Source organism: Miscanthus floridulus, chromosome 6, assembly GCF_019320115.1.
Source record: "Miscanthus floridulus cultivar M001 chromosome 6, ASM1932011v1, whole genome shotgun sequence".
Taxonomy (NCBI): Eukaryota; Viridiplantae; Streptophyta; class Magnoliopsida; order Poales; family Poaceae; genus Miscanthus; species Miscanthus floridulus.
In genome coordinates this window covers 124892307-124916994 of record NC_089585.1, presented here as the reverse complement: position 1 = coordinate 124916994, position 24688 = coordinate 124892307, and the positions used below count along the sequence as shown (strand labels likewise).

The 24688-nt window shown below is 49.3% G+C and overlaps 2 protein-coding genes and 1 pseudogene across 2 annotated transcripts; 1 reads left to right on the top strand and 2 right to left on the bottom strand.

Moving 5' to 3' along the window:
* Window positions 1-11076: 11076 nt before the first annotated feature.
* Window positions 11077-13491, bottom strand: LOC136456871 (uncharacterized). Its single transcript, XM_066456855.1, has 2 exons — window positions 12037-13491; window positions 11077-11906 (listed from the first exon to the last, which is right to left on the bottom strand). Exons 1-2 carry the CDS (start codon window positions 13380-13382, stop codon window positions 11681-11683), a joined length of 1572 nt encoding a protein of 523 aa, XP_066312952.1. The 5' UTR covers window positions 13383-13491; the 3' UTR covers window positions 11077-11680.
* A 2691-nt stretch (window positions 13492-16182) lies between these two features.
* Window positions 16183-17110, bottom strand: LOC136461180 (uncharacterized; annotated as a pseudogene).
* An 18-nt stretch (window positions 17111-17128) lies between these two features.
* Window positions 17129-19805, top strand: LOC136461179 (uncharacterized). The gene is made up of 2 exons (XM_066460587.1): window positions 17129-17276; window positions 19072-19805. Exons 1-2 carry the CDS (start codon window positions 17129-17131, stop codon window positions 19803-19805), a joined length of 882 nt encoding a protein of 293 aa, XP_066316684.1.
* The last annotated feature ends 4883 nt before the right edge of the window (window positions 19806-24688 follow it).

The following is a 24688-nucleotide window of genomic DNA, read 5'->3' as shown; positions in this document are numbered from 1 at the left end:
CGAGCCCTTTCGGTGGCGTGGGCGGTGCCAGCGTGCACACCACGCCGAGCCGCACCGGCTGGGAGGGTGGCGTTAGCCCGGCGGTGAGACGGACCACGCGGCCATGGCAGCGCGCTCGCCGGAGAGGAAGGAGGCGCCAAGCTCGACCCTTACCTCGACGACGGCGGCCGCGAGCGAGCGCAGGGGAGGCAGGGACCCTAGGCGGAGCTGCTGTCAGCGGGAATCAAAGAATGGAGGCGTGGAAGGAGGGGTACGTCGGCGGCGGGGCAATGGCGGCGCTCGGTGGTGAGAGCTCCCACGGAGCTCTGAACTGGAGAGAAAAGGAGGAGGAATGAGGAGGAGGCAGCGTGGTCGGCCAGAAGAAGGCGCGCGCGTGGAGGGCGAGGCAGGCCGTGGCTACTGTGCGGCGTGCGTCGCCAGCGCATGGTGGCCACACGGCGAGCGTCGCCTGACGCGATCGGGCGCGGTGTGTGGGAACAGGCGCGGCGTGGAGTAGGCCAGATGCGTGAGCTGGGCTGGGCCGAGGCGAAGGGCTGCTGGGCCAGATGCGGGGCGGGCGAGCGAGCGGCGAGCGCGGTGGCAGGCCAAGCCGGCTTCGGTCGTGGGCCGAGAAGCGGGGCGGCGACCTGTTAAGCGAAAATGAAATAATTTTCTTTTTATTTCTCAAATAAACAGAATTCAAATCCCATTTTGAGCCATTTAAAAGCATTTTCACAAATTGGTGTAAAAATGAAATTTGTTCCATTTTTCAATATCTACAACTTTGCTTTTATGACCAAAGTCAAATTCCAAATAGATTTTGATTACCAAATTAAACTCAATATTAATTCAAAACCCTAATTTTGGAGAATTATTTTTAAAGCAAAATTTGGCAATAATTTAAATACAAACTTTGCTCCAAAAATTATGCTAAATAATTCTAGATGATTTACAATCATAGCCAAACATGTTTTACTAACCTAGCAAGCATAATTTGGGCAAAAACAACTCTAAACAAGTGTATGCAACATTCATGTTTCGCGAGCATGTTTCATATGTTTCGAAGCAGGGTTTCAGTTATTATTTACATGATTTAGCATGTATGATTAGGATGCTTGATGATGCATAATATGCATGATTTGCAGTGCCTAAATGCTGGCATAACACTGGGGTGTTACACGGCTGATAACACCAACCGCCTCTACAAATTGATTTGTAGAGACGGTCTGGGAACCACCCCTATAAATACATGATTTGTAGAGACGGTTTGGTAGGAGCGACTGGTCAAACCGCCCCTACAAATGGTCTTGAGCCGCCCCTACAAATGATATCTGTAGTAGTGGAAGCCACAACCGCAAGGAAACCCCTGACCACCTTCTTGCTGTCCCGGTGCCACATGACATCAACACAGGAAGTAATTTATCGGTAATGCTCTCCTCAGGGCGTGTGTCCTACATCGCGTTTCGTGAGCCTGCGCGCTACCGGCCTAACAACTCCTACTCATCTCTCCCACTATCCACCGGGAGTCATACGTCCACTCCACTCGTTTCTTTCGAAGAAGATAAGACTTGCCGCCATGCCCACACCCAACCACCATCGACCATGGTTGGCATCGCGTAGGCTTCGCCCTCGCGTCGACAGTGTCTCACGTGTCTTTCTAGCCCAGTGTAGCCTTCCATGCTACAGGCCCCTCCTCGTCGATGTGGTTTCCCGGCCAGGCCATGGGCACAGGAGCCGCTGGTGAGGCTCGTGGTGGTCGCGCGGTACTCACCCTCATACGAGAGCAAGGAGGACGAGGACGAGGAGCGGCTTTGGGAGGGGGGCAGAGGCTGGGGGAGGAGGGATCGCGAGCATGCTAGCTACCGTAGTTTACCACCAGGTAGGCCGGTGAAGCTGTGTTTCAAGTGTTTGAGGCATTTTAAACTAATATTTCAAGTGTTTTATCTAGATATTGTAAAAGTAGATCTTGGGATGTTGCATATGATAATATACGCATGTTGCAGGATTATGTTTCAAGTGTTTTAGTTTTTTCAGACATATGTTTAAAGTGTTTCATCTGGTGTTACAGAAGTATATCTGCATGTTGCATAATATGCATGTTTCAAGTGTTTCAGGTATATGTTGCAAGTGTTTCAACTGTATGTTGCAAAAGTAGATCTCGATGTTGCATATGCTGCTATGGTTATACATGCATGTATCAAACGTATGTTTCATTTCTTTTTAGTTGTATGCTGCAACTGTTTTAACGGAATGTTTTAAAAGTAGATCTGAAGAAACACATGTTGCAATGACCTTGGTGGCTAGGGGTTAGTGGCCTGTCGCAGCCGTCTGCTAATACAGGGGCGCCGCCGTGGGGGCGTATGAGGCCGCTGTCTCCGTGGCGCGTATCCACAGACAGGGTGAGACGGGTGCACTCATGCCTGTTATGGCCCTGTTACGCAGGCGCAGCGGGCGCAATGTGTTCGAACGGGTTGCAGTGTCCACGCCTCCTGCTTTGCTTAAAGGCAGGCCTCGTCAGCCCAGCCCACACCGTACGTGCTTTGCTTAAAGGCAGGCCAGGATTTGAACATCACGCCCACTAGTCTAGACTTTTGTATTGGGCTGTGTCTCCACGTATGGCCCAAAACTAATATCATGGGCCTTTAAAAAACATTGGATTTGTCTCCTATTCATTTTTTTTTCGAATCATACTCATGTCGGCTATTTAGGCCTCCTTTGGACAGGAGGAAAAGCAAAGGAAAAACGGAGGAATCCGTATGCGTAGGAAAGGAAAGAAAAGTCGATTCCTATGGACTGCTCGTGAGCCGTTGCCTCGGACTTTGCGCGAAAACATGAGCTCGACCTGGATGTTTGTTTTCTTGTGCTACAGTGAGACAACGAATCCGCTCCGGATGATTTCCTTCGTTGCCGAAGGGAAGATGACGTCAGCAAAATTTATAGGAATGAATCCTCCATTTTTCCTGTGATTCGCCCGTATGCCAAAGGGGCCCTTAATTTGTTCTCTGAAAAGTGTTTGGATCTAGTTGTGGTTTTTCCTCTCAAGAAAATCTCATGAGTAAAATGCACCCTGGGTACTTAAACTATTGGGGCATTACCATCTAGGTACTCGAACTGAAAAAGCTACCACCTGAGTACTTAAACTATGGGGGCATTACCATCTGGGTACTCGAACTAAAAAACCTCCTACTTGGGTACTTAAACTATTGGGCCATTACCATCTGGGTACCGTCGCCGCCGCTGCAGAGTGAACAGGAGCGCGGGAAAATGAATTTTGATTCTTTTTCTTTTTCTGAAAATGGATGAATAGTGCTGGAATTTGTTATTTTTGTAAAAAAATAATTATAGCTCCAAACATTCTAAAATTTTTTGTGTAGCCTCTATATGATGTACTCTACCTAGGAAAATATGAAACTTGAAAAATGAATAGTTTTTGTATGTTTAAAAATTACCTCTTTTAATTAATAAATGAACTTTCATAAATTTTATAATTAAAATAAATAAATGTCTAAAAAGAGGCGGCCTACCTGTGCTCGCCTGCTCGCTCACACACAGTTAGGCCGCCTCTTTTTAACATTTATTTATTTTAATTATAAAATTTATGGAAGTTCATTTATTAATTAAAAGAGGTAATTTTTAAACATACAAAAACTATTCATTTTCCAAGTTTCATATTTTTCCTAGGTAGAGTACATCATATAGAGGCTACACAAAAAATTTTAGAATGTTTGGAGCTCTAATTATTTTTTTTACAAAAATAACAAATTCCAGCACTATTTATCCATTTTCAGAAAAAGAAAAAGAATCAAAATTCATTTTTCCACGCTCCTGTTCACTCTGCAGCGGCGGCGACGGTACCCAGATGGTAATGGCCCAATAGTTTAAGTACTCAAGTGGGAGGTTTTTTAGTTCGAGTACCCAGATGGTAATGCCTCCATAGTTTAAGTATCTAGGTGGTAGTTTTTTCAGTTCGAGTACCTAGATGGTAATGCCCCAATAGTTTAAGTACCCAGGGTGCATTTTACTCAAAATCTCAGTGTGTGTTGAGTGCAGTGTTTACTATTCATTCCGGTTTCTTCCGCAGTAAAAACTCTACCTATCTGAGCGTGTATCTTATTATAAGACGCTCAGTCTGTCATCTTCTTGAGGCTTTGTTCGGTTATGCAGGAACGATGGCAGCCGTAATGGTTTACTAATTTATACTAGATGAACCCCGCGCATTGCTGCGGTGCCTTGTCTAATATTATGATGTATAGGAGCGTTTGTAGAGTGAGAAATGCTAAAATCACGAAAGGATGTGTGTGTGTGTGTTTATCCTTAGATACAACATGAATAATTTTATGATATGAATGAGGGAAAAATTTAGATTGCACTTATAGATGGAAGAAATACTATAATTATCGTTATATAGCTATAGAGAACAAAATCAAGAAACAAACCCTCCCAAGAAAGAGTGATGCAACAACACCAAAATCCTCTAATCAGCCAACCCTAAACACCAAGTGCAGCAAGCTCTGTTTGTACGACCAATCATCAGGTCTGACGCTACTGCTGCGGCCTGCGGGTGGTCTTGCTGTGAGCGCGGCCACCAGTCCGACGCTGATGCCATCCTCAGCTCCATGCCTCCGTCTGATTCTGGTCCTCAAGATACTTGTGCAGCAGCACGGTGTGGTGCCCCTCGCCCTCCGATTCCTACTTCGGCAGATGCTCTGTATCCTGTGCCCAAATCATGATGGCTCTGACGCTACTGCTGCGGGTGGTCTTGCTGTGAGCGTGGCCACCGGCCCACGGCGCTGTAAGCAGGCCTGCTACGGAAGGCAAGCAAAGGGCTGAATGACGCTGGTGATTTATGCAAGTTTAAGAGAGGTGATTTCAGTTGGAGGAAAGCAAACAGGTAGAATAAAAATCCGCTTGTCGGCAGTTGCATATGGTGGTGGCCAAGTGGTGCTACAGCTATAAAAATCCACTTGACCGCAGTTGTTCTTGTAGTGGTTCTGTAGTGCCGATCGTTTGACTGCTCACGTCGTGATACACGTAATGGGGAGCGAGGAGCGAGGGGTGTGTAAAAGATGATGACGTGGCTGCATCAAAAGCTAAGAAAATCAGGTAGTGGGTTCTCCTATTCAGATATGATATACTATGTAGTGGGGAGCGAGGGGTGCGTAAAAGATGATGACGTGGCTGCACCAAAAGCTAGGAAAATCAAGTAGTGGGTTCTCCTATTCAGGTACAAAAGATAACCTTGATCTGCTGGAATGGTTCCTAGCCTATTTCACCGTAACGGAACGAGGCCTAAACAATGCAGCGTGCACCCTATTCTGAAGACCTAGATTCAGTGGCGGAACCAGAACTTTTAAATAAGGGGGGCTGGACAATACGATGACACCTCGTAAATATGTCAAATATGTAACAAATGTATATCTCAAAAGCATAATATTTATCATCAAAATAGAGTGAAATAATAAATTTTTACTTATCTAATTCAATTTTCTATAGGTATTTAAAAGAAATCACTGTGCTTGGGGGGGGGGGGGGCTGCTGGCCCCCCTGGTTCCGGCAGTGCCTAGAGTGACCTCAACGGAAGAAGGTTGGTGGTAGCAATGGCAGATGTCGCACGCTGACAGCACATGCCTCAATCTTAGACTGTCTCCAACGGGGAGACGCAAACCAAAAATACGTCGCGCACAGTGCTTTAGGTATCAAAAACCCTCTCCAACAGCTAACCCAAACGCATGACCCATTTTGGGTACCAGCCCAAACAACACGCAAAAAAACATCTCCTCTCTCATCGCTACGCAATTCTGTGGCCCGCCCACGCACGCCTCCGCACCGCCGAGGTGGCCCGCTCGCCGCCGCGTCGGAGAAAGCCCAGGCGCCGGCGCCCTCCTCCTCCCCCTCCTCCTCCTCCCTCTCCCCTCCCAGGCCTGACCCCGCGACTCACCCGCGTGAGGGCGCGCGCGCGTGCGCGGCATGGCCGCTGCCGCCGCCTGCGTCGAGCGCCGCCGGGCTCTGCTTTATGCCGCCGCGGCCACCCTGTGCCCGGGCTCAGCCGGATCTGAGGCCCCACGGCGCCCAGCCCCTTCCTGCCCGCCCGGGCTAAGGAGGCTCCGCGGGGTCCACCTTCGCCGCCGCTGAGCACCATGAGCGGCCACAGCAGGAGAGAGGGAGAGGGGGAAAGCCCGCACTGCGCCACCGCCGCCGCGGCGCGCCACCTTGCCGGAGGACGGCCAGCGGAGAGGGGGAAGAGAGAGAGGCGGTTCGCCACGCCGAGCCGGGCTCGCCCGTCGCCGGGGCCCACGTCCACGCGCAGCGCAGGGAGGCCGCCGCGTTCGGGACCCGCCGCCGCGCCGCCACCTCGGGAGAGAGAGAGGGAGAGGGAGAGAGGATGGGGAGGCGACGGGAGCTTCGTTTGCGTCGGCTATTGGAAAACGAGATGTTTTGCGTCCTTGACCCTTCGCTGTGCGCTACTCAAATCATGATATGCGTCTCGTTTTTAGGTCTGGCCCGTTGGAGACAGTCTTAGCAGCCATGTTCCAACAAGGGAACCGGAACGTGGAACAAGAACAAAAACTTAAGATGTTATTTTATAAACTTAAGATGTTATTTTATAACGTGTGAACATAAATATTTTCGAATGGGAACATGAACGTTCGGGGGACGAGGAACGTGACCATGTGTGTGTGTTTTTTTTGCTACGGCCTCTGTCCGATAAGCTTTGATTCATTTGGCAAGGAGCCAAGGAGCAAGGACACGCCATTCCTCAGTAAATGCTGCTAGCTGCTAGCTGCTAGTGCCTCACAGGATTCGTTGAACGTAGACAAGGCAGTTGGGACTCGGGAGAATCTAGATCAGCAAGTTTCAATCCATGCTCATGTCAGCTAAAACAACCACTATAGCGCAGCAAATTCTCAGCGCTAGTTCTTACTTAGAAAAGATATTCCTCCGTTCCAAATTACGAGATGTTTCTGTCATTTCTAGACACATTCCTTTTACTACGTATCCAGGGCCGGTCCTGAGTTTTAAGGGGCCCGGGGCGAAACAAAAAATTGGGGCCCTTATGTATACACGGGCCCTTATATATACACATGAACGACAAAATTCTTTTACGTATTCGAGAAAAAAAAACGCATGAATGACGAAATATTACTAATGAACACTTAAATAATACAAGCCCAAAAATGATATTCATAAAAAAACAACTCATATATATTATAAATTACCATAAAAGTTTCGGAGCTAAGCCCCTTTGTCGAGGACCGCCGGCCCCGATAAAAATTTAAAATCAGTAGAAAATTATTGTTTTCTATTGTTGATATCACAAGTAAACCTAGTTTATAATGTTGAAGATCCCATTTTTTATGTCATTTAACCTCTCTTGAGATGTTGTATAGATCTCAACTAGTTCTTTTCTCAGTGCCGGAAGCATATTTTCTTGATGACATGTTAGTAGCATGGGATTATTAGCTGAGGTAAAATCTAATAAAATAAAAGGACGTTGGGGGTGGTTTTGGGGACTTCGCCATATTGGTGCACACTCAGTTCATACGGAAGCCAATCACGAAAGCCAATCTCCAACTCTTCCCTGCGGGTGCCGTGGGCCTTAACGAGTAAACGAAAGCATACAGGAAAGCCAATCTCCCTCCGACTCTTCCCTGCAAACGAAGGCATAGCTGTATACGTGTATACCTGAGGTGGAGCCCCATAGGATTGGGGGCCCAGGGCGACCGCCCCGCTTGCCCGCCTCAAGGCCGGCCGTGTACGTATCTAAACATAGTGTACATCTAAGTGCACAATAAAAGCTATGTATTCAGAAAGCTAAAATGTATTATAATTTGGAATGGAGTGGTACCGTTCAGATTCTAGGATCAGTGATCCAAGAGGTATTAGGGTACATGCTACCTCCAATGATGGGTGTTGTGTTTCAGAGAGAGAGAGAGAAAGGTATCAGAATACCTGGAGCTATTAGGGTACATGCTACCTCCAATCTGAAGTTGTGAACCAAACTTGATCGTGGATTTTTCCTCTTGGAGACGACTGCAAACTCCGGATCCTAGTTCGGTCAGGGAACACAACAGAACAATCCACAGAGACAGGATAGCATCACAGCTTGATCTCTACGCGATGAAGAACAGTTGGTTCAGAATAAGTCAGGCACAACCTTACATATCACAAGTGGCGAAGCCGGCCGGGCATGTGGCACAATGTAAGCTCGATAATGCCCCGTAGCCTCTCAAGAGCAGTGCGCAATGACTGAGTGAGTAACTGGCCCCGTTGGTCGCATCCATCACAGACACATCTTGATCGGAACCGTATCAATTCTCAGCACTGTTTCTGATGAGATGACATGAGTTCGACTCAAAGGACTTGTAGTTCTCGTCCGAACTGGGCATGGCCCTGCCAGCTTTGGCTGCTCGTCTTTGCCGGATTAGTCGGTTGGTTCTGTCCAGCATGGCGTTGGACAGGAAGTGAGGAAGACCATCACCCATCAGAAGGACGACGAGCAGTATGTGTCCGTAGAAAAGGACGTTACCACTGAAGTTTCTGTTGTGCTTTGACACTGGCAGACGGGATAGCATACTTGCTCGTCAGGCAGTGACACTTCAGGTTGGATTCAGACTGCGAGAACATGATATCTCGTCAATGCTCATGCCAGTCGTGAAGTTGTCGCTGGCGATCGTGATACCTACAATGTTGTTCCCTTGGAAATATGTATTTGCTTCTTTCATGGATCATGAATCATGATTGAACCATGGCTACTGATTACTGACGTGTTCGTACTCAAGAACTTCGCAAAATTTAGTTCGTTCGTACGGGGTTCATGAAGAACTACAATGCTACTACATCATTGCATGGATACAGCGCAAGCGACAAAAAATTATTGCTTAGAAGGCAAACTGGGGCATATATTCTGTTCTGATGACGAGAGAGCAAACGGCTTTGGGAAGAAGTGCTGCTATATCGGCAAATTCCATCTGTGTTTTCAAATAAAAGACCTGCCTATAATGCCAGTCTGATCTGATGCAGACGTTCCTACTTGACTTCCGGAAGTTACAGCACGGTGTATCTGGAAGTTTGAAATCAATGATTTTTTCCCCAGCTCTGATTGAATCAATCTGCCCTCTATTTCCGGCACATTGTTACTTTATAAAACTAAAAGAAGAAGAATAGGATAGGAATTCGGCTGGCCTCTTTCTTTCCCTCTTGTGCTTACAAAGAAAAGTTTTTCGCGACCGTACCATAGACACGTATTTCATTAAGAGGAATTAGAAGTACATTACAAGTTACCTACTCATTGGTAAGCGCCAAGTTTACTAGAGAGAAGGAAAACCAGAAACACAAGAAAGAAAGAAGGACAATTGAAACAAGAACTGAGGGCGAAAAAACAACAAGCCTAAAGACGACCTCGTCTCCCTAACCAGACAACAATGCGCACACCCGCGCACAAAGCAACAGAACAGGTTCTGTGACGATAGGGAGAGGCAAACTTGCGACAACTGATGGCTGCGTTAACTCCGTAACACGTCTACGGCAGGAGCCCATCAACCTCCGAGACAAAGTCATCCAAGAATGTGTCGTCCGGGAAAAGGACCTTGAAAGCCTTATGCTTGGACTCCGAAAGTGGCTTAGCAAAGATGGACTCCAACTTCTGTGTCTCTGCAGTGTCGACAGGCTCGGAAGCATTCGCGAGCCCCAACTTGACCATAAGAACCTTCTGCGCCTGGAGAGTCGGGTTGGGCACCCGAGGCTTAGCAGCTAAGCGAACACTTCTGCTCGGCGAACCGTACAAAGAAAAGTTTATATATACGAAATGATAAAATCAGCGCCATATGAAAAGGTGTGATCTTTCCTCTCTCCTTTATATACTCTATTTATTATGTAGACATATTCTTTGCTTGTTTTTTAAGACCTCGTTCGGCTTACCTTATAATCGACACTATTCAGCTTGCTTTTTCAGCCGGAACAATGTTTTTCTCTCACAACAATTCAATCAGAACAGTGTTTTTCAGCCAATTCAGCCAAGTTTTAGCAAACCGAACGGGGCTTAAATGTTGAAAATTGTTATTGGGTACAGCAATACAGCATCACTAGCCTTAGGTGCTAAGGAACATTAATGGCCCCGTTCGCGTGTCCTTAAACCCGGCTTGATCCGCTTATTTTTTCATCCGAAACAGTGTTTTTCTCTCCCAAATTCTTCCAGCATTCCTCCAAACCATCTAGATTCCTCCAGAATTCAGACAACCATAAACGGCCAATTAATCAATCACAGATGTACTCACCGGATATGCAAATTCTCAAGAGATGATATCACTTTCCTATTTTTTGCTCAATGATTTAAAAGTCCTTTTTTTTACCCCTGGACTACATGGTGATGCGCATGCACACACTCCTCATCATGAACATATGACATACAGTATTTGCAGTTTTTTTACTGTCAGTATTTGCAGTTCTAGCATTCAACTTCAGAGTTCCAAGTTTCCTAGGTTAAAAGAGTTAATTGAGGACTAACTCAATAGAAGACTTGTGGGTGGGTTTCTTATTTGGCTTCTTAATTGCGTGTTGAATTTCTCTCCTTATTGAAGTCGTGCGGTGCACATTTTAGAAAACCTGTGTTCAGTTTCTTCAGACATTTGGTCTCACAGTCGTTGATTCAGTACTGTAAATTTGTAATTTTTATTTGTTTGGTTTTGTTGAGGGCAGCCGAAAGTCGCAAACATAACTTCAAAACTACTCTGTATAGTGTAATATATAATCTGAATTTGATCAGGGGTATGGATTCGGTGACCGTAGTAGTCTTATTAAAAGCATGAGGGCAGGGCAAATTGTACTTAACAATTCAGTTTTGCATGCGCAACACGGCCCTCTAATGGTCAACTGCCGCAACCCCCGGTTCACATGATTTCCTAAAGATAAAGATCTCTCCAGTCTACACAGCACAGGTTCACGTCCAGATACGACTCCCAAGTTCCAGAATGAAAGAAACATGTACTCACTTGTTATCGGTGCCTCACTGACACTTGTTATCGGTGCCTCACTGACACTGTTCATCTTTTTCAGGAAAGAAAGTGGACATTTGGTCCTACAAGCATACTGCCACTTGAGTGAAAAAATGGAGGGCTTCTTATACAGTTTATTGATCTGCACAGTTACAAGAAGCAAATTGCTGCTAGTATATAAGTATATATACTTTCCTGCTCCACTGAACAAAGCGGCATCTCGCAAATCTCGACGACACCGGGCAAAAGTGCCAGTATACAAACATCCATGCGACGCCAAGTGGACGGACCCACCGACAACCGGGCGTTGCCGCCGTTCCCGGCCTCTCAACTCGCAGTCGCCGGGTTTCCAGATCGGGAAGCAGCAGCGAGCCGCGGATTCCCGTTGGCCATTGCTCCACACTAGCTACTTACCCCAAAACGAGCAACCACAGGAAGAGAAGATGCCTAGAGGCTAAAGCAAACGAACGGTTCCAGTAACCACAGGAAGTGTATCGGCTTTAGCTTCACTTGTAGTCTAGTATACTGGTACTGCTGTCCGGGTGGCCGCTCAAGCACATGCCGTGAGAAGAGCGTGGACTTGCCGAGGGAGTGTGAGTGGAGTGGAGCGGAGCGGCGGAGTGATCTTTTTCTCTTTCTTTTTTGTTTTCAATCAAGTTTTTATGGGAGGCACCGATGATCTGTGCTGGACGGTAGCGGCGGTGCACGCATCAGTCGAGCGGGTAGCATGTGTCCTCACCGCCCGTGTTCCACAGGAAGTGCGCGTAGGCTGCCGCGTGGTGCGCGTTGCCGGGGTCGGCGGCGATGGCCTCCTGGTACGTCTCCTCCGCGGCCGCGAGGTCGTTGCGCGCCTGCCACAGGAACGCCGCGTACCACCCCAGCGCCTCCGCGTCCGCCGGCTCCGCGCGCACCGCCCTCTTGAAGAAGTGCTCCGCCCTGAAGTGAACGCGCGCAAAAACAACACGGCTCCGATCCGTCAGCGACTGACTCCATGCACCATAGAGCATTATTGTACTGTAACCAAAACCATCGCGCGCGGCGCGGCAGTCGGCGCCGATCGACTCACCTGTCGAGGTCGCCCTGCACCTGGTACAGGAACTGCGCAAAGTTAGCCAGGAGCAGCGAGCTGTTGGGCTCCTCCGACACGGCCTGCTCGTATCTCTGCGCCGTGGCCACGTGCTCCGACGAGTAGGCCACGTCTGGCTTCGGCGCCTCCACCGGCGCGACGAGCTGCTCTAGAATTTCCGGGTCCATCAGCTCCTCTGCACGCACGCTCGCCTGCATCCTGGTGGCTTCATCGGAGATCCGTTTCCAGATGACCAGCTCGTCCTGTACAGTCTGTTGTGCCTCCTCCACGGCCATTGAGTCGGACACGGACGCATCAGAGCCCGAGCCCGCGCCCAGTGGCGTCGCCTGCGACTGCGACACGTCCTGCGGCACCACCGCTCCGCTTTGTCGGTACGACGACTCGTCCGACTGGCCGTCGCCGGTGGCGCCGGCAACCGGCCGCACCTTGCCGCCCCCGTCGCCGTTTCCGCCCACCGAGGCCGTGCGGCCGGTGGAGAACGTCTTGAGCGCGGGGGTGTCGAACCGCTGCTGGAAATGAGACGATTGTTCCGGTTGCTGGGTGTCCACCATCTCCACAGCCGCCACGGCGGCGTGGGGAGGAGGGAGGGTGGCAGCGGCCGCGACGCTGTCGCCCATGGAGTAGACGGTGAAGTTGGCGAGGAGCAGCATGAGGGAGACCATAAGGGCCGGGGTGCCGGAGAAGATGTGCTGGAAGAGCCAGACGAAGGAGGCGTGCATCTCGGCGTGGACGCGCGCCAGGACGCCCTGAAGGTCCTCGTAGAAGAGCGCCTCCCGCATCTGCAGCGTGAAGCTCTGGAGCTCCCGGATGATGAGCACCATCGAGGAGAAGGCGCGGCCCACCGCGGCGCGCGCGGACTCGCCGGCGCAGTCGATGAGCCGCTCGTCCCACCGCCCCTGCTCCAGCTGCTGCTGCTGCTGCTTCCTCCGCTTGAGCATCCGCAGGGACAGCGGCAGCCCGACGCTGCTCGCGCTCCGCTCCACGCTCGCCGGCCACCCGCAGTCGCCGCCGGCGCCAGGGTGCTGCCCCGCCGCGAGCTCCTGGATCCTCCTCAGGAACTCCTCATCGTCCCCGCCGTCGCTCCCGACGCTGTCGATGCTCGCGCTGAGAGCGCGCCTGATCGCGTGCTGCCCGCCGCGCCGCCGGCCAATAACACCGGCGTTCCAGCCAGCCAGCGACGACTGGCTCCTCGCCAGCCTGACGCCCAGAACGGCATGCCGCGGAGACGTGGCAATGGCGGAGGACGAAGGCGACGCCGGAGAGGAAGAGGAGGAGTGGGAAGAGCACGGCGGCGGGGTCACGACCGCCGCGACCTGGATGCTCATGGGTCTCGGCCAATACCGGCCACCCCCGCAACGATGGTTGGGGAATGGCCCGCGGCTCCAGAACTGCGGCGGGAGGCTAAATGCGGGGGGTGGGGGGTGTGAGAGGAAACGAGCGGTGGCCTTATTTCAGGATCCGGAAGGAGTACTGGTCAACCTCACCACGCAGCTCGTGAGAGTAGCTGGTACCAGTGAATGGCGACACCACCTTTAGACAAACTTTATGGACGCTGTTCGCTAGTTGGGTTCTGGATTTATTTAGACTAGCTGATGTTAGTTTGGTGTGAGAGAAAAACACTGTTGGCCAGTTAATTTGGGCTGGCTAAAACCAATAAGCGAACAGGCTGAAACAAGAAGAAATGAATGATATTTGTGTTAGCGGTGATACCTCGCGTCCTGATCGGAGGCGTCCACCCTATATGGTTGGTGGGCCCTGTCACACTGCGCTATAAAGAGAGGTGGGGACCGACGGTCTCTTCACGAGGTTGACCGAGCTACAATTCCCACCGACAAAACCCTAACACCGATCTAGAGAGGGTGCACAGTCAGTGACGGAAAGCCGCCACCATCTTCTCCGCCGGGACACCGCGCCACTGCTGGACCGCACCACCGGACTCCACAGCAACACCGACATCGCCATGGATGACTTCAGCTCTTCCGCCAAGCCCTCCGACGGTCGGTGATGTTTCATCTCTCACCATCTCCTCTCTGTTACTCTATTTTTCATGTACTTGGATGAACTACATCTTTTATCACAAGTAGAAGAGGATTGTACCCGCTAGATCTATGCCTAGTTGATCCTACAATATCTATCAATGGTCATAAGTCGAGCCTAATCTGGGCGTAGATCTAAGCTTTGGGGTAGAAAAGAAGAAGAAATTGGAAGGAGGTGATTCGATTTTTGATCTGGATGAAACCCTAACCCTAACCCAAAGGGGAAAGGATGGAGAAGGGGAGGAACCAACCTGGGTTTTCTTGCCTCTGTCGACACCGTCGTTTGCACGGGAAGAAGACCGCGCCGCTGCTTCGCCGGGGCGCAGGGAGGGAGTCATCGGAGGGCACAGCCTCGTCGCCGCGTGTACCCCTACTGGGATTGGGTGTAGGGCACCGCAGCAAGACCGCTCGACGGCGGCGCGCTCACCCTCGGGTGAACGCGCGCGCCGACGAGGGGACCTGCGGCGGTGCCACCGACCTCATTCCTCGGCTGCACTGCGGGTGGCCACCGTCGCTGCTCTGCTTCGCTGCTGAGAGAGGGAGAGGAAAGGGAATGAGGCTAGGGTTCGGGGGGAGAGCGTCGTCGTGCCGTTTTGATCAGCTGAGACGCGCGCTCAGCCGTCGATCTAAAATGGATGGCTGCGAGCGCACCGGGCCAGGATTCAGCCCAGGCGGGCGAGTGAAATCCCAGGCCCAGGCCTAGGTTGCAGCCTGGGCACGGGGGAGCGCGGGCGCGAAGCCGCCGTCGCAGGCCAAATTTGCTGCTAGGCCGCGACAATGTGCAGCGCGCAGGTAGTTTCGGCCCAAGTTGCATAATTACTTTTTCAGTTTTAGTTTTTTAATTTTTAGAAGCAAATTTTGATGATTTTTGACTAGTTTAAATCTCTGTCCAAATTTGAATCTAACGGGATAATTTTTTCAGAGAGTAGATGAATGCTTCTGAAAAGTAGATAAAATATTTTTCATAGTTTTCGCTGCGAATGATGATGTTTATGATCTTCTAATTAAATTCGAACCAACGGGAGGATTTAATTTTGAGGAGTAGTTATAGTTTTCAATAAATTTATGATTTTGCTATTTTCTTACCAAAGTTGTTGATAGGAATATTATAAATGTTTGATTTATGAGTTTATGCATTGATTCTATTTTTGCCCAACGGTGATGTAGAATAATGTAGAAGAAGTTGTATGTTTTAATTTTGACCAACGTTAAATTAAGGCATGCAATCATTATGTTATGTTTTCTCACTTTCTATGACACTGTTTTTAGGACTCAATCCTATGTCATTTATCTCGCATATTCTGCCTCTTGAAGGGGGCAACTACAGAGTATGGCGAGAGAAGTATGAGCTCGCACTTGCGCTGTCCGAGAATGACTCAGCACTTACCTCTCCATGTCCTACTGAGCCAGAGGACCCGGTGAGGGTAGAAAATCAGACTGATGTTGATTTCACTGCTCGAAAGCTAGATCATGCAGAAGTTAGAATGAAATACGATCTTAATCGGAAGAAATGGGACATTTTGAACCACAAGTGCTTGATGGTGGCCAAGTCCACTATCTCAGATGCTATAAGGGGATCAATCCCAGATTGTGATACCGCCACCGAGTATCTTAAAAAAGTGGAGAGTCTGTTTATTGGCTCTTTAAAGGCTTATGCAAGCACCTTGATAAAGAAATTATTCAATGAGACATACTCTGGTGGAGGTATAAGAGAACACATATTGAAGATGAGCAACACAACATCCAAGCTCAAGCCAATAAATTTGGGACTCAAAGATGAGTTCCTGATTCATTTAGTTTTTGCTTCCTTGCCGAAAGAGTATGAAACCTTTGTTGTTAACTACAATATACAGCCCGATAAGTGGGACATTGAGAAGCTCATTGCAATGTGTGTACAAGAGGAGAGGCTAAAAAGCTCACAGGGTGACTCTGGTAACCTTGTGAAGGACAACAAAAAGAAAAATTTCAATAAGAATGCCAAACCTCAAGGGAAAACCCTTTAGAATGACCACCATCCGAAGAACAACAATGCTCAAATTGAGAAGAATCAGTGTAAATGGTGCAAGAAGCATTGACATTACCAGAGCGACTATCCAGACTTCCTGAAGAGCCTTCTGAAGAGAGCGCCCACCGAGGCCGTGCGGCCGGTGGAGAACGTCTTGAGCGCGGGGGTGTCGAACCGCTGCTGGAAATGAGACGATTGTTCCGGTTGCTGGGTGTCCACCATCTCCACAGCCGCCACGGCGGCGTGGGGAGGAGGGAGGGTGGCAGCGGCCGCGACGCTGTCGCCCATGGAGTAGACGGTGAAGTTGGCGAGGAGCAGCATGAGGGAGACCATAAGGGCCGGGGTGCCGGAGAAGATGTGCTGGAAGAGCCAGACGAAGGAGGCGTGCATCTCGGCGTGGACGCGCGCCAGGACGCCCTGAAGGTCCTCGTAGAAGAGCGCCTCCCGCATCTGCAGCGTGAAGCTCTGGAGCTCCCGGATGATGAGCACCATCGAGGAGAAGGCGCGGCCCACCGCGGCGCGCGCGGACTCGCCGGCGCAGTCGATGAGCCGCTCGTCCCACCGCCCCTGCTCCAGCTGCTGCTGCTGCTGCTTCCTCCGCTTGAGCATCCGCAGGGACAGCGGCAGCCCGACGCTGCTCGCGCTCCGCTCCACGCTCGCCGGCCACCCGCAGTCGCCGCCGGCGCCAGGGTGCTGCCCCGCCGCGAGCTCCTGGATCCTCCTCAGGAACTCCTCATCGTCCCCGCCGTCGCTCCCGACGCTGTCGATGCTCGCGCTGAGAGCGCGCCTGATCGCGTGCTGCCCGCCGCGCCGCCGGCCAATAACACCGGCGTTCCAGCCAGCCAGCGACGACTGGCTCCTCGCCAGCCTGACGCCCAGAACGGCATGCCGCGGAGACGTGGCAATGGCGGAGGACGAAGGCGACGCCGGAGAGGAAGAGGAGGAGTGGGAAGAGCACGGCGGCGGGGGTCACGACCGCCGCGACCTGGATGCTCATGGGTCTCGGCCAATACCGGCCACCCCCGCAACGATGGTTGGGAATGGCCCGCGGCTCCAGAACTGCGGCGGGGAGGCTAAATGCGGGGGTGGGGGTGTGAGAGGAAAACGAGCGGTGGCCTTATTTCAGGATCCGGAAGGAGTACTGGTCAACCTCACCACGCAGCTCGTGAGAGTAGCTGGTACCAGTGAATGGCGACACCACCTTTAGACAAACTTTATGGACGCTGTTCGCTAGTTGGGTTCTGGATTTATTTAGACTAGCTGATGTTAGTTTGGTGTGAGAGAAAAACACTGTTGGCCAGTTAATTTGGGCTGGCTAAAACCAATAAGCGAACAGGCTGAAACAAGAAGAAATGAATGATATTTGTGTTAGCGGTGATACCTCGCGTCCTGATCGGAGGCGTCCACCCTATATGGTTGGTGGGCCCTGTCACACTGCGCTATAAAGAGAGGTGGGGACCGACGGTCTCTTCACGAGGTTGACCGAGCTACAATTCCCACCGACAAAACCCTAACACCGATCTAGAGAGGGTGCACAGTCAGTGACGGAAAGCCGCCACCATCTTCTCCGCCGGGACACCGCGCCACTGCTGGACCGCACCACCGGACTCCACAGCAACACCGACATCGCCATGGATGACTTCAGCTCTTCCGCCAAGCCCTCCGACGGTCGGTGATGTTTCATCTCTCACCATCTCCTCTCTGTTACTCTATTTTTTCATGTACTTGGATGAACTACATCTTTTATCACAAGTAGAAGAGGATGTACCCGCTAGATCTATGCCTAGTTGATCCTACAATATCTATCAATGGTCATAAGTCGAGCCTAATCTGGGCGTAGATCTAAGCTTTGGGGTAGAAAAGAAGAAGAAATTGGAAGGAGGTGATTCGATTTTTGATCTGGATGAAACCCTAACCCTAACCCAAAGGGGAAAGGATGGAGAAGGGGAGGAACCAACCTGGGTTTTCTTGCCTCTGTCGACACCGTCGTTTGCACGGGAAGAAGACCGCGCCGCTGCTTCGCCGGGGCGCAGGGAGGGAGTCATCGGAGGGCACAGCCTCGTCGCCGCGTGTACCCCTACTGGGATTGGGTGTAGGGCACCGCAGCAAGACCGCTCGACGGCGGCGCGCTCACCCTCGGGTGAACGCGCGCGCCGACGAGGGGACCTGCGGCGGTGCCACCGACCTCATTCCTTCGGCTGCACTGCGGGTGGCCACCGTCGCTACTCTGCTTGATGCTGAGAGAGGGAGAGGAAAGGGAATGAGGCTAGGGTTCGGGGGGGAGAGCGCCGTCGCGCCGTTTTGATTAGCCGAGACGTGCGCTCAGCCGTCGATCTGAAATGGATGGCTACGAGCGCACCGGGCCGGATTCAGCCTAGGCGGGCGAGTGAAATCCCGGCCCAGGCCTAGGTTGCGGCCTGGGCACGGGGGAGCGCGGGCGCAAGCCGCCGCCGCAGGCCAAATTTGCTGCTGGGCCGCGACAGTGCGCAGCGCGCAAGTAGTTTCGGCCCAAGTTGCACAATTACTTTTTTAGTTTAGTTTTTTAATTTTTAGAAGCAAATTTTGATGATTTTTGACTAGTTTAAATCTCTGTCCAAATTTGAACTAACGGGATAATTTTTTCAGAGAGTAGATGAATGCTTCTGAAAAGTAGATAAAGTATTTTTCATATTTTCGCTGCGAATGATGATGTTTATGATCTTCTAATTAAATTCGAACCAACGGGAGGATTTAATTTTGAGGAGTAGTTATAGTTTTCAATAAATTTATGATTTTGCTATTTTCTTACCAAAGTTGTTGATAGGAATATTATAAATGTTTGATTTATGAGTTTATGCATTGATTCTATTTTTTGCCCAACGGTGATGTAGAATAAATGTAGAAGAAGTTGTATGTTTTAATTTTGACCAACGTTAAATTAAGGCATGCAATCATTATGTTATGTTTTCTCACTTTCTATGACACTGTTTTTAGGACTCAATCCTATGTCATTTATCTCGCATATTCTGCCTCTTGAAGGGGGCAACTACAGAGTATGGCGAGAGAAGTATGAGCTCGCACTTGCGCTGTCCGAGAATGACTCAGCACTTACCTCTCCATGTCCTACTGAGCCAGAGGACCCGGTGAGGGTAGAAAATCAGACTGATGTTGATTTCACTGCTCGAAAGCTAGATCATGCAGAAGTTAGAATGAAATACGATCTTAATCGGAAGAAATGGGACATTTTGAACCACAAGTGCTTGATGGTGGCCAAGTCCACTATCTCAGATGCTATAAGGGGATCAATCCCAGATTGTGATACCGCCACCGAGTATCTTAAAAAAGTGGAGAGTCTGTTTATTGGCTCTTTAAAGGCTTATGCAAGCACCTTGATAAAGAAATTATTCAATGAGACATACTCTGGTGGAGGTATAAGAGAACACATATTGAAGATGAGCAACACAACATCCAAGCTCAAGCCAATAAATTTGGGACTCAAAGATGAGTTCCTGATTCATTTAGTTTTTGCTTCCTTGCCGAAAGAGTATGAAACCTTTGTTGTTAACTACAATATACAGCCCGATAAGTGGGACATTGAGAAGCTCATTGCAATGTGTGTACAAGAGGAGAGGCTAAAAAGCTCACAGGGTGACTCTGGTAACCTTGTGAAGGACAACAAAAAGAAAAATTTCAATAAGAATGCCAAACCTCAAGGGAAAACCCTTTAGAATGACCACCATCCGAAGAACAACAATGCTCAAATTGAGAAGAATCAGTGTAAATGGTGCAAGAAGCATTGACATTACCAGAGCGACTATCCAGACTTCCTGAAGAGCCTTCTGAAGAGAGGGATTCCGTACGAGGACCCTGCAAAGAGGAGAAAGAAGAATTAAAGTTGCAAATAGAGTTGAAGCTGAAGTTAAGTCCATTGGAGATATCTCTCTAGAATTAGATGATGATTTTAGACTTTAGCTTTTAGATTGTGGCAGAACCACCTAATCTAATGCCTCCTAGGAGTACTTGTCCTCCATTAGACACTAAGTACTCAAGGGACGACGCTAAATTACACAGTTGCATCGAGCACACCCCAAGGGAGAACCCAAAAATCCATATTTTTCCATCAGGATCACAAATGAGAGAATAAAGCTTTCAACATTTTAGTCATTTCTTACATCCTTTTCCATGCAACATCAGAGTATAATATTTATTGTTTATAATAGCGGAATATGATCATGTTATCAAAGTTATGAACAATTTAATTTAACAGCGGAATATAAACATGTGATCAGACTTACAGCGGAAATAAATATCTATTCATGACACAATGAAGCATTGATATATAAACTATGACAACAGATTATAAAACTTCTATTTATAAAAAAATTAGTGAGAGTTATAAATAAAAACTATGATCGCAGCGTAAAGGAATCCTCGCTGAGCCCACTAGGAGGTTCCCGCACACAAGTGTCAGCTCTAGTATTCGCCTGTCACCTACAACAGGGTAGAACAAACCCTAAGTACTCAATTGTACACCATAAGACTTACCCATCAGGACAAAAGAAAAGACTCCAAGGATATGCAAGGCTATCTGGCTTATGGGTTTATTGCATCTGCAGGAGCATTACTAAATATGCGTCCTTATATTTAATTTTATTACTAGTCATCATTAGTTCATTAACTAACTATTCTATGTAAGCACATGTGCTAGGCTACTTTCAAGCAGGTGGTAAGGATCAGAATCATTTTATCATCTTTCATCTTTTAGTTCTTACTACAGTGCTAGATTGTGGACAAGTCGTACCGGATTACCCGGCGATTCGTGAATCACTGTGCCCAGCTGGGTACCCCGAAACACACGCCCTGCTTGTACCCCAAGCACAAGCAGGACCAACCCACCACTCTCCTATCAAGGGGTCCAGGTCCCTATCCAAACTTAGACTCTAAGCCCCCACACCTGAGTCCCTAACTCGGTGTGGTGCTTAGACCTCCACCATCTCCGTCTCTAATCAGTCGGTCTAGAAAAGAGCCGGAACCCATGACAAGAGAGCAATGAGTCTTCCCTGCTCCCATAAACAAGTATGTGCCCAGGATAATAAATCTGTGACCTGCCTAGAACCCAATGCAACGGCCGGTCCTTAACCGACATAGGCGGAACAAGTGCAATCCGAGCCTCGCTCGAATGCCAAACCAAGTCTAGATCCAAAGTACCATTTCGCCCAGTCTCCAATTATCATTCATATATATTTTCTAGGAGATAATAATATAATAGCAATAATAATATATTTTCTATCTCTCGCGAGTGACAGACAATCACTCAACTTCTACCAAAGTCCTGTAACATAGCAATCTACACGATCCTATAATACTAGTAAGACTCATATGCTAAAATATATATATGTATATATATATATATATGCAAGTGGGTTCCATTCAACTCCTTAAAACTTAATGCACAAACATAATATAAGGTGCAAAAAGTAGGGGTTATGCACCGGGGCTTACCTGGGTAAGATATAACCAAAAGTTAGCATCCCATCATGGCAACACGATCACCAAGGCACCATATTTTTTGCTACTCCTATCATCTCCACGGTCCATCATTGTTGCTATTATGATATACGTGGATGCAACGCATAGATTAAATAATCAACGACAGCCGAAACTCTTAGAAATTCGATTACGCCTCACAAGCTAACAAGATAGCTCTAACGTGCTAGTCTATGTATCCACGTCGTCAAATAAGGCTCGTTCCTGAAAAATGTTTTGGTTCTATAAACCCCCTATTAATTTTGACATTTCATTGATTAAATATATATTAATCTTTTCGTTCTATAAACCCCCTATTAATTTTGGCAGGCCGCTAGCGATGATGAGGGCGGTGTGTGGGGGCCGCAGCGGCCATGGCCGCACACGTGGGCGGCAATAGCTCGACCGGGCATGGCCGGTGAAGCACCCACCACAAGCGACAGCGGCCGAGCGGTAGCGGCCTAGTACGGCGGCAGCAGCGCTGTCGGTGATGGTGCAAGTCGGGAAGGAACGTCAGAGCACCACCAGACTCACATGACTCTAAGGCTATGCTAGGCTTCGATCGAAGATGGCCCAACGCCCTCTGTCCGTGTGCGTGGGCACCGTAGCGGCGATAGCCCAGCGACCACGAGGAAATGGTGGTTCCTAGCGGCACGGACTCCGGCGTGCACATGAGGGGTAAGGAGAGGAGCGAGGTGAAGGTGATGGTGCAGGCTATCAAACACGGGGGGGGGGGGGACAGAATGGTGGGAACAACGGTGGTCGTGGTGGCTTGGCACCGGTGTGGTTCCGGCCTCCACGGGCTCGGCGAGCGCGCAAAGGATGCAGCGTAATGTGAGGCAGAGGGGGGACCAACATAGGGGCAGTGGCGGCCTCTCATGCACCCTTGGAAGAGGCAGCTCGCACCACCGTGGCTCGCAAGGGCACAACCACATGCAGTGGCGTAGGCGGTCAGCGGCTGGCGGCAGTGGGGCTGCCACGCGCATGGTGTCCCAACGGACGAAGCATAGCAGCAGCACGTAGCACTAGCGGGCAAGGACTCGCGGGGCACGCAATCGACATGAAGGCAAAGAAGGACGGCGACTCTGAGCTCAAGCTTGACTCGGCCATGGCGGCCTACGATAGAGAGAGAAAGAGCACGAGGGAGCTCGGAGGCATGGGAAAGTGGTGGCCACGGGAGCTTCCCTGGCTAGGGTGGCCACGCCGTGCCGTGGGCTGCAGAGCAAGGGGGAACACGAGGGGGAGGAAGAGAGGGAAGTAGGTAGCAGCGGCTCAGTCCTCTCCTCATTAACGCACGCGTTGGACAGGGACGAGGTAGGTGAGATGAGTGGCTAAGAGCGAGCGTTGTAGTGACCGAACGACAACGGATAGGAGAACCTCCCAACACGCGTGTGCGAACGGCATTACGGTCGACAGCAACTACGCACGAGTTTTAAAGCGAATAGAAAATTGCTAACGATCATGATTGAGGTTCAACAAATTCCACGACTCTAAGGTTGATCTTATCAACTATCTAACGGAACAATCCACACAACCAAAAGGACTACCCGAGTGGAAGATAGATGCGTGCCAAGATGAGTTTGTCTTCGAAGTTTCAGTTCACGACAGAGCGTTGACACAGAGCTTGCAGCGCGTCCTAATGAACTTAGGCAAATTTTTCCAAGATCCACATGACACTCAACACGACTATAAGCTACACCATTCTTGAGTGCTCACCTTGGGACAACCAACCGTACAAAAACATGAATCTAGTGTTTAAGAAATTTAATCAAAATTTAAATGCCCAAACGACATCATCATTAGGTTTTAGGCTAGATCATTTTAGTTCTGGAGGCTAGAATTAAATTCCAACTTCAATCCTCAATCTATCAAAATACTATCGAACAACATTTATTTACCGAAACAAAAGTTCATTTTCATCTATTAAACTTGCGCTCCAAATTTTATTCAAGTACTAAATACAAGTTATATTTTATTTTGTTTATAAAAATTACTTCCGTGCCAATGTTTAGAACTACTTATTCTACCCTTCGCATTAGGATTTTTCATTAACACATATAGGCATTTACATAACTAACTCACTATAATAATAGATCTATCTCTCCGACCATAATCTTAGTGCTTAGTGAGCTCGTAACACCAGAGGTGTTACAACCAACCCACTAAAAAGAATCTCATCCTGAGATTCGAAGTAAGAATCAGAAGAGGGGAAACATGATTACATTTCATAAATCTAGAATTACATGAAAGATTATACGACGTCGAATGCTAAATTACACCAGGATTTAAGGTTACATGGTTAAGAGCAACCTAGTACAACCAAGGCTTAATCCAGAAGTCGGGATAGACAAGATAATGATTAACCAAAACATGGCGTATGATCAACAGATCCAGAAATAGGAGACTGAGAAGTCAAACATCGTGAACCCTAAGACCACACTAACCAATGGTAGACTTGAACTTCTTTGAAAACCAGATCCCTTCTTCTCAGATTACACCATCACCTCTGTCCGACAAACCTAGTTCTACAATGACGACTAGATCAAGTAGCTCTGCTTTGGATTTGAGAGGGAGGGGGATGAAGAAGAAGAGCAAGGACCAAGGGCATCTTATAGTGGCAAACGGAGGTGGGGCGCAGTGCACTAGAAGTAGAGACGGTATGGATGGGATACACTGCCAGTTTACGCTGTGGGGATAAAGTTGGCCATGGCGCGCTCCCTACGCAAGCGAGCGGAGGGGGGAATAAAGGAGAGGAGAGATGGTTTGCTCGATGAGGGAGGCGTGCGGGCGGTCATGTCCCCAAAAGAAAAAAGAAGGGAGGGGGGTCCGGTACGAGGACAAGGGCGAGGATCAAGAGCCGACTGGATGCTGGGAAAAGGAGAAGCACACAGTGCACGAGGACGGCGAGTGCGACACAATGTCACGGCCATGCGAGGACAGGGTGCTAATGGGCCCAACACTGACGGCGTTCTGGGGCACACGATGACAGCGACTCGGCGTGCGTAGCATGGTTGAGCTAGGCTTAGGACTTGACATCCATTCAGGCTTTTCTAAGCACTCCCTACTACCCAAGGCTAACTTTTCC

Excerpts from the sequence above, each read along its gene's own strand:
- LOC136456871 (XM_066456855.1), bottom strand. The coding sequence starts at position 13,382 with ATGAGCATCCAGGTCGCGGCGGTCGTGACCCCGCCGCCGTGCTCTTCC. Across the intron at positions 11,907-12,036 it reads GTGCAGGGCGACCTCGACAG|GGCGGAGCACTTCTTCAAGA; the intron begins GTGAGTCGATCG and ends CGTTCACTTCAG.
- LOC136461179 (XM_066460587.1), top strand. The coding sequence starts at position 17,129 with ATGGTTGGGAATGGCCCGCGGCTCCAGAACTGCGGCGGGGAGGCTAAA. Across the intron at positions 17,277-19,071 it reads GCAGCTCGTGAGAGTAGCTG|GACTCAATCCTATGTCATTT; the intron begins GTACCAGTGAAT and ends CACTGTTTTTAG.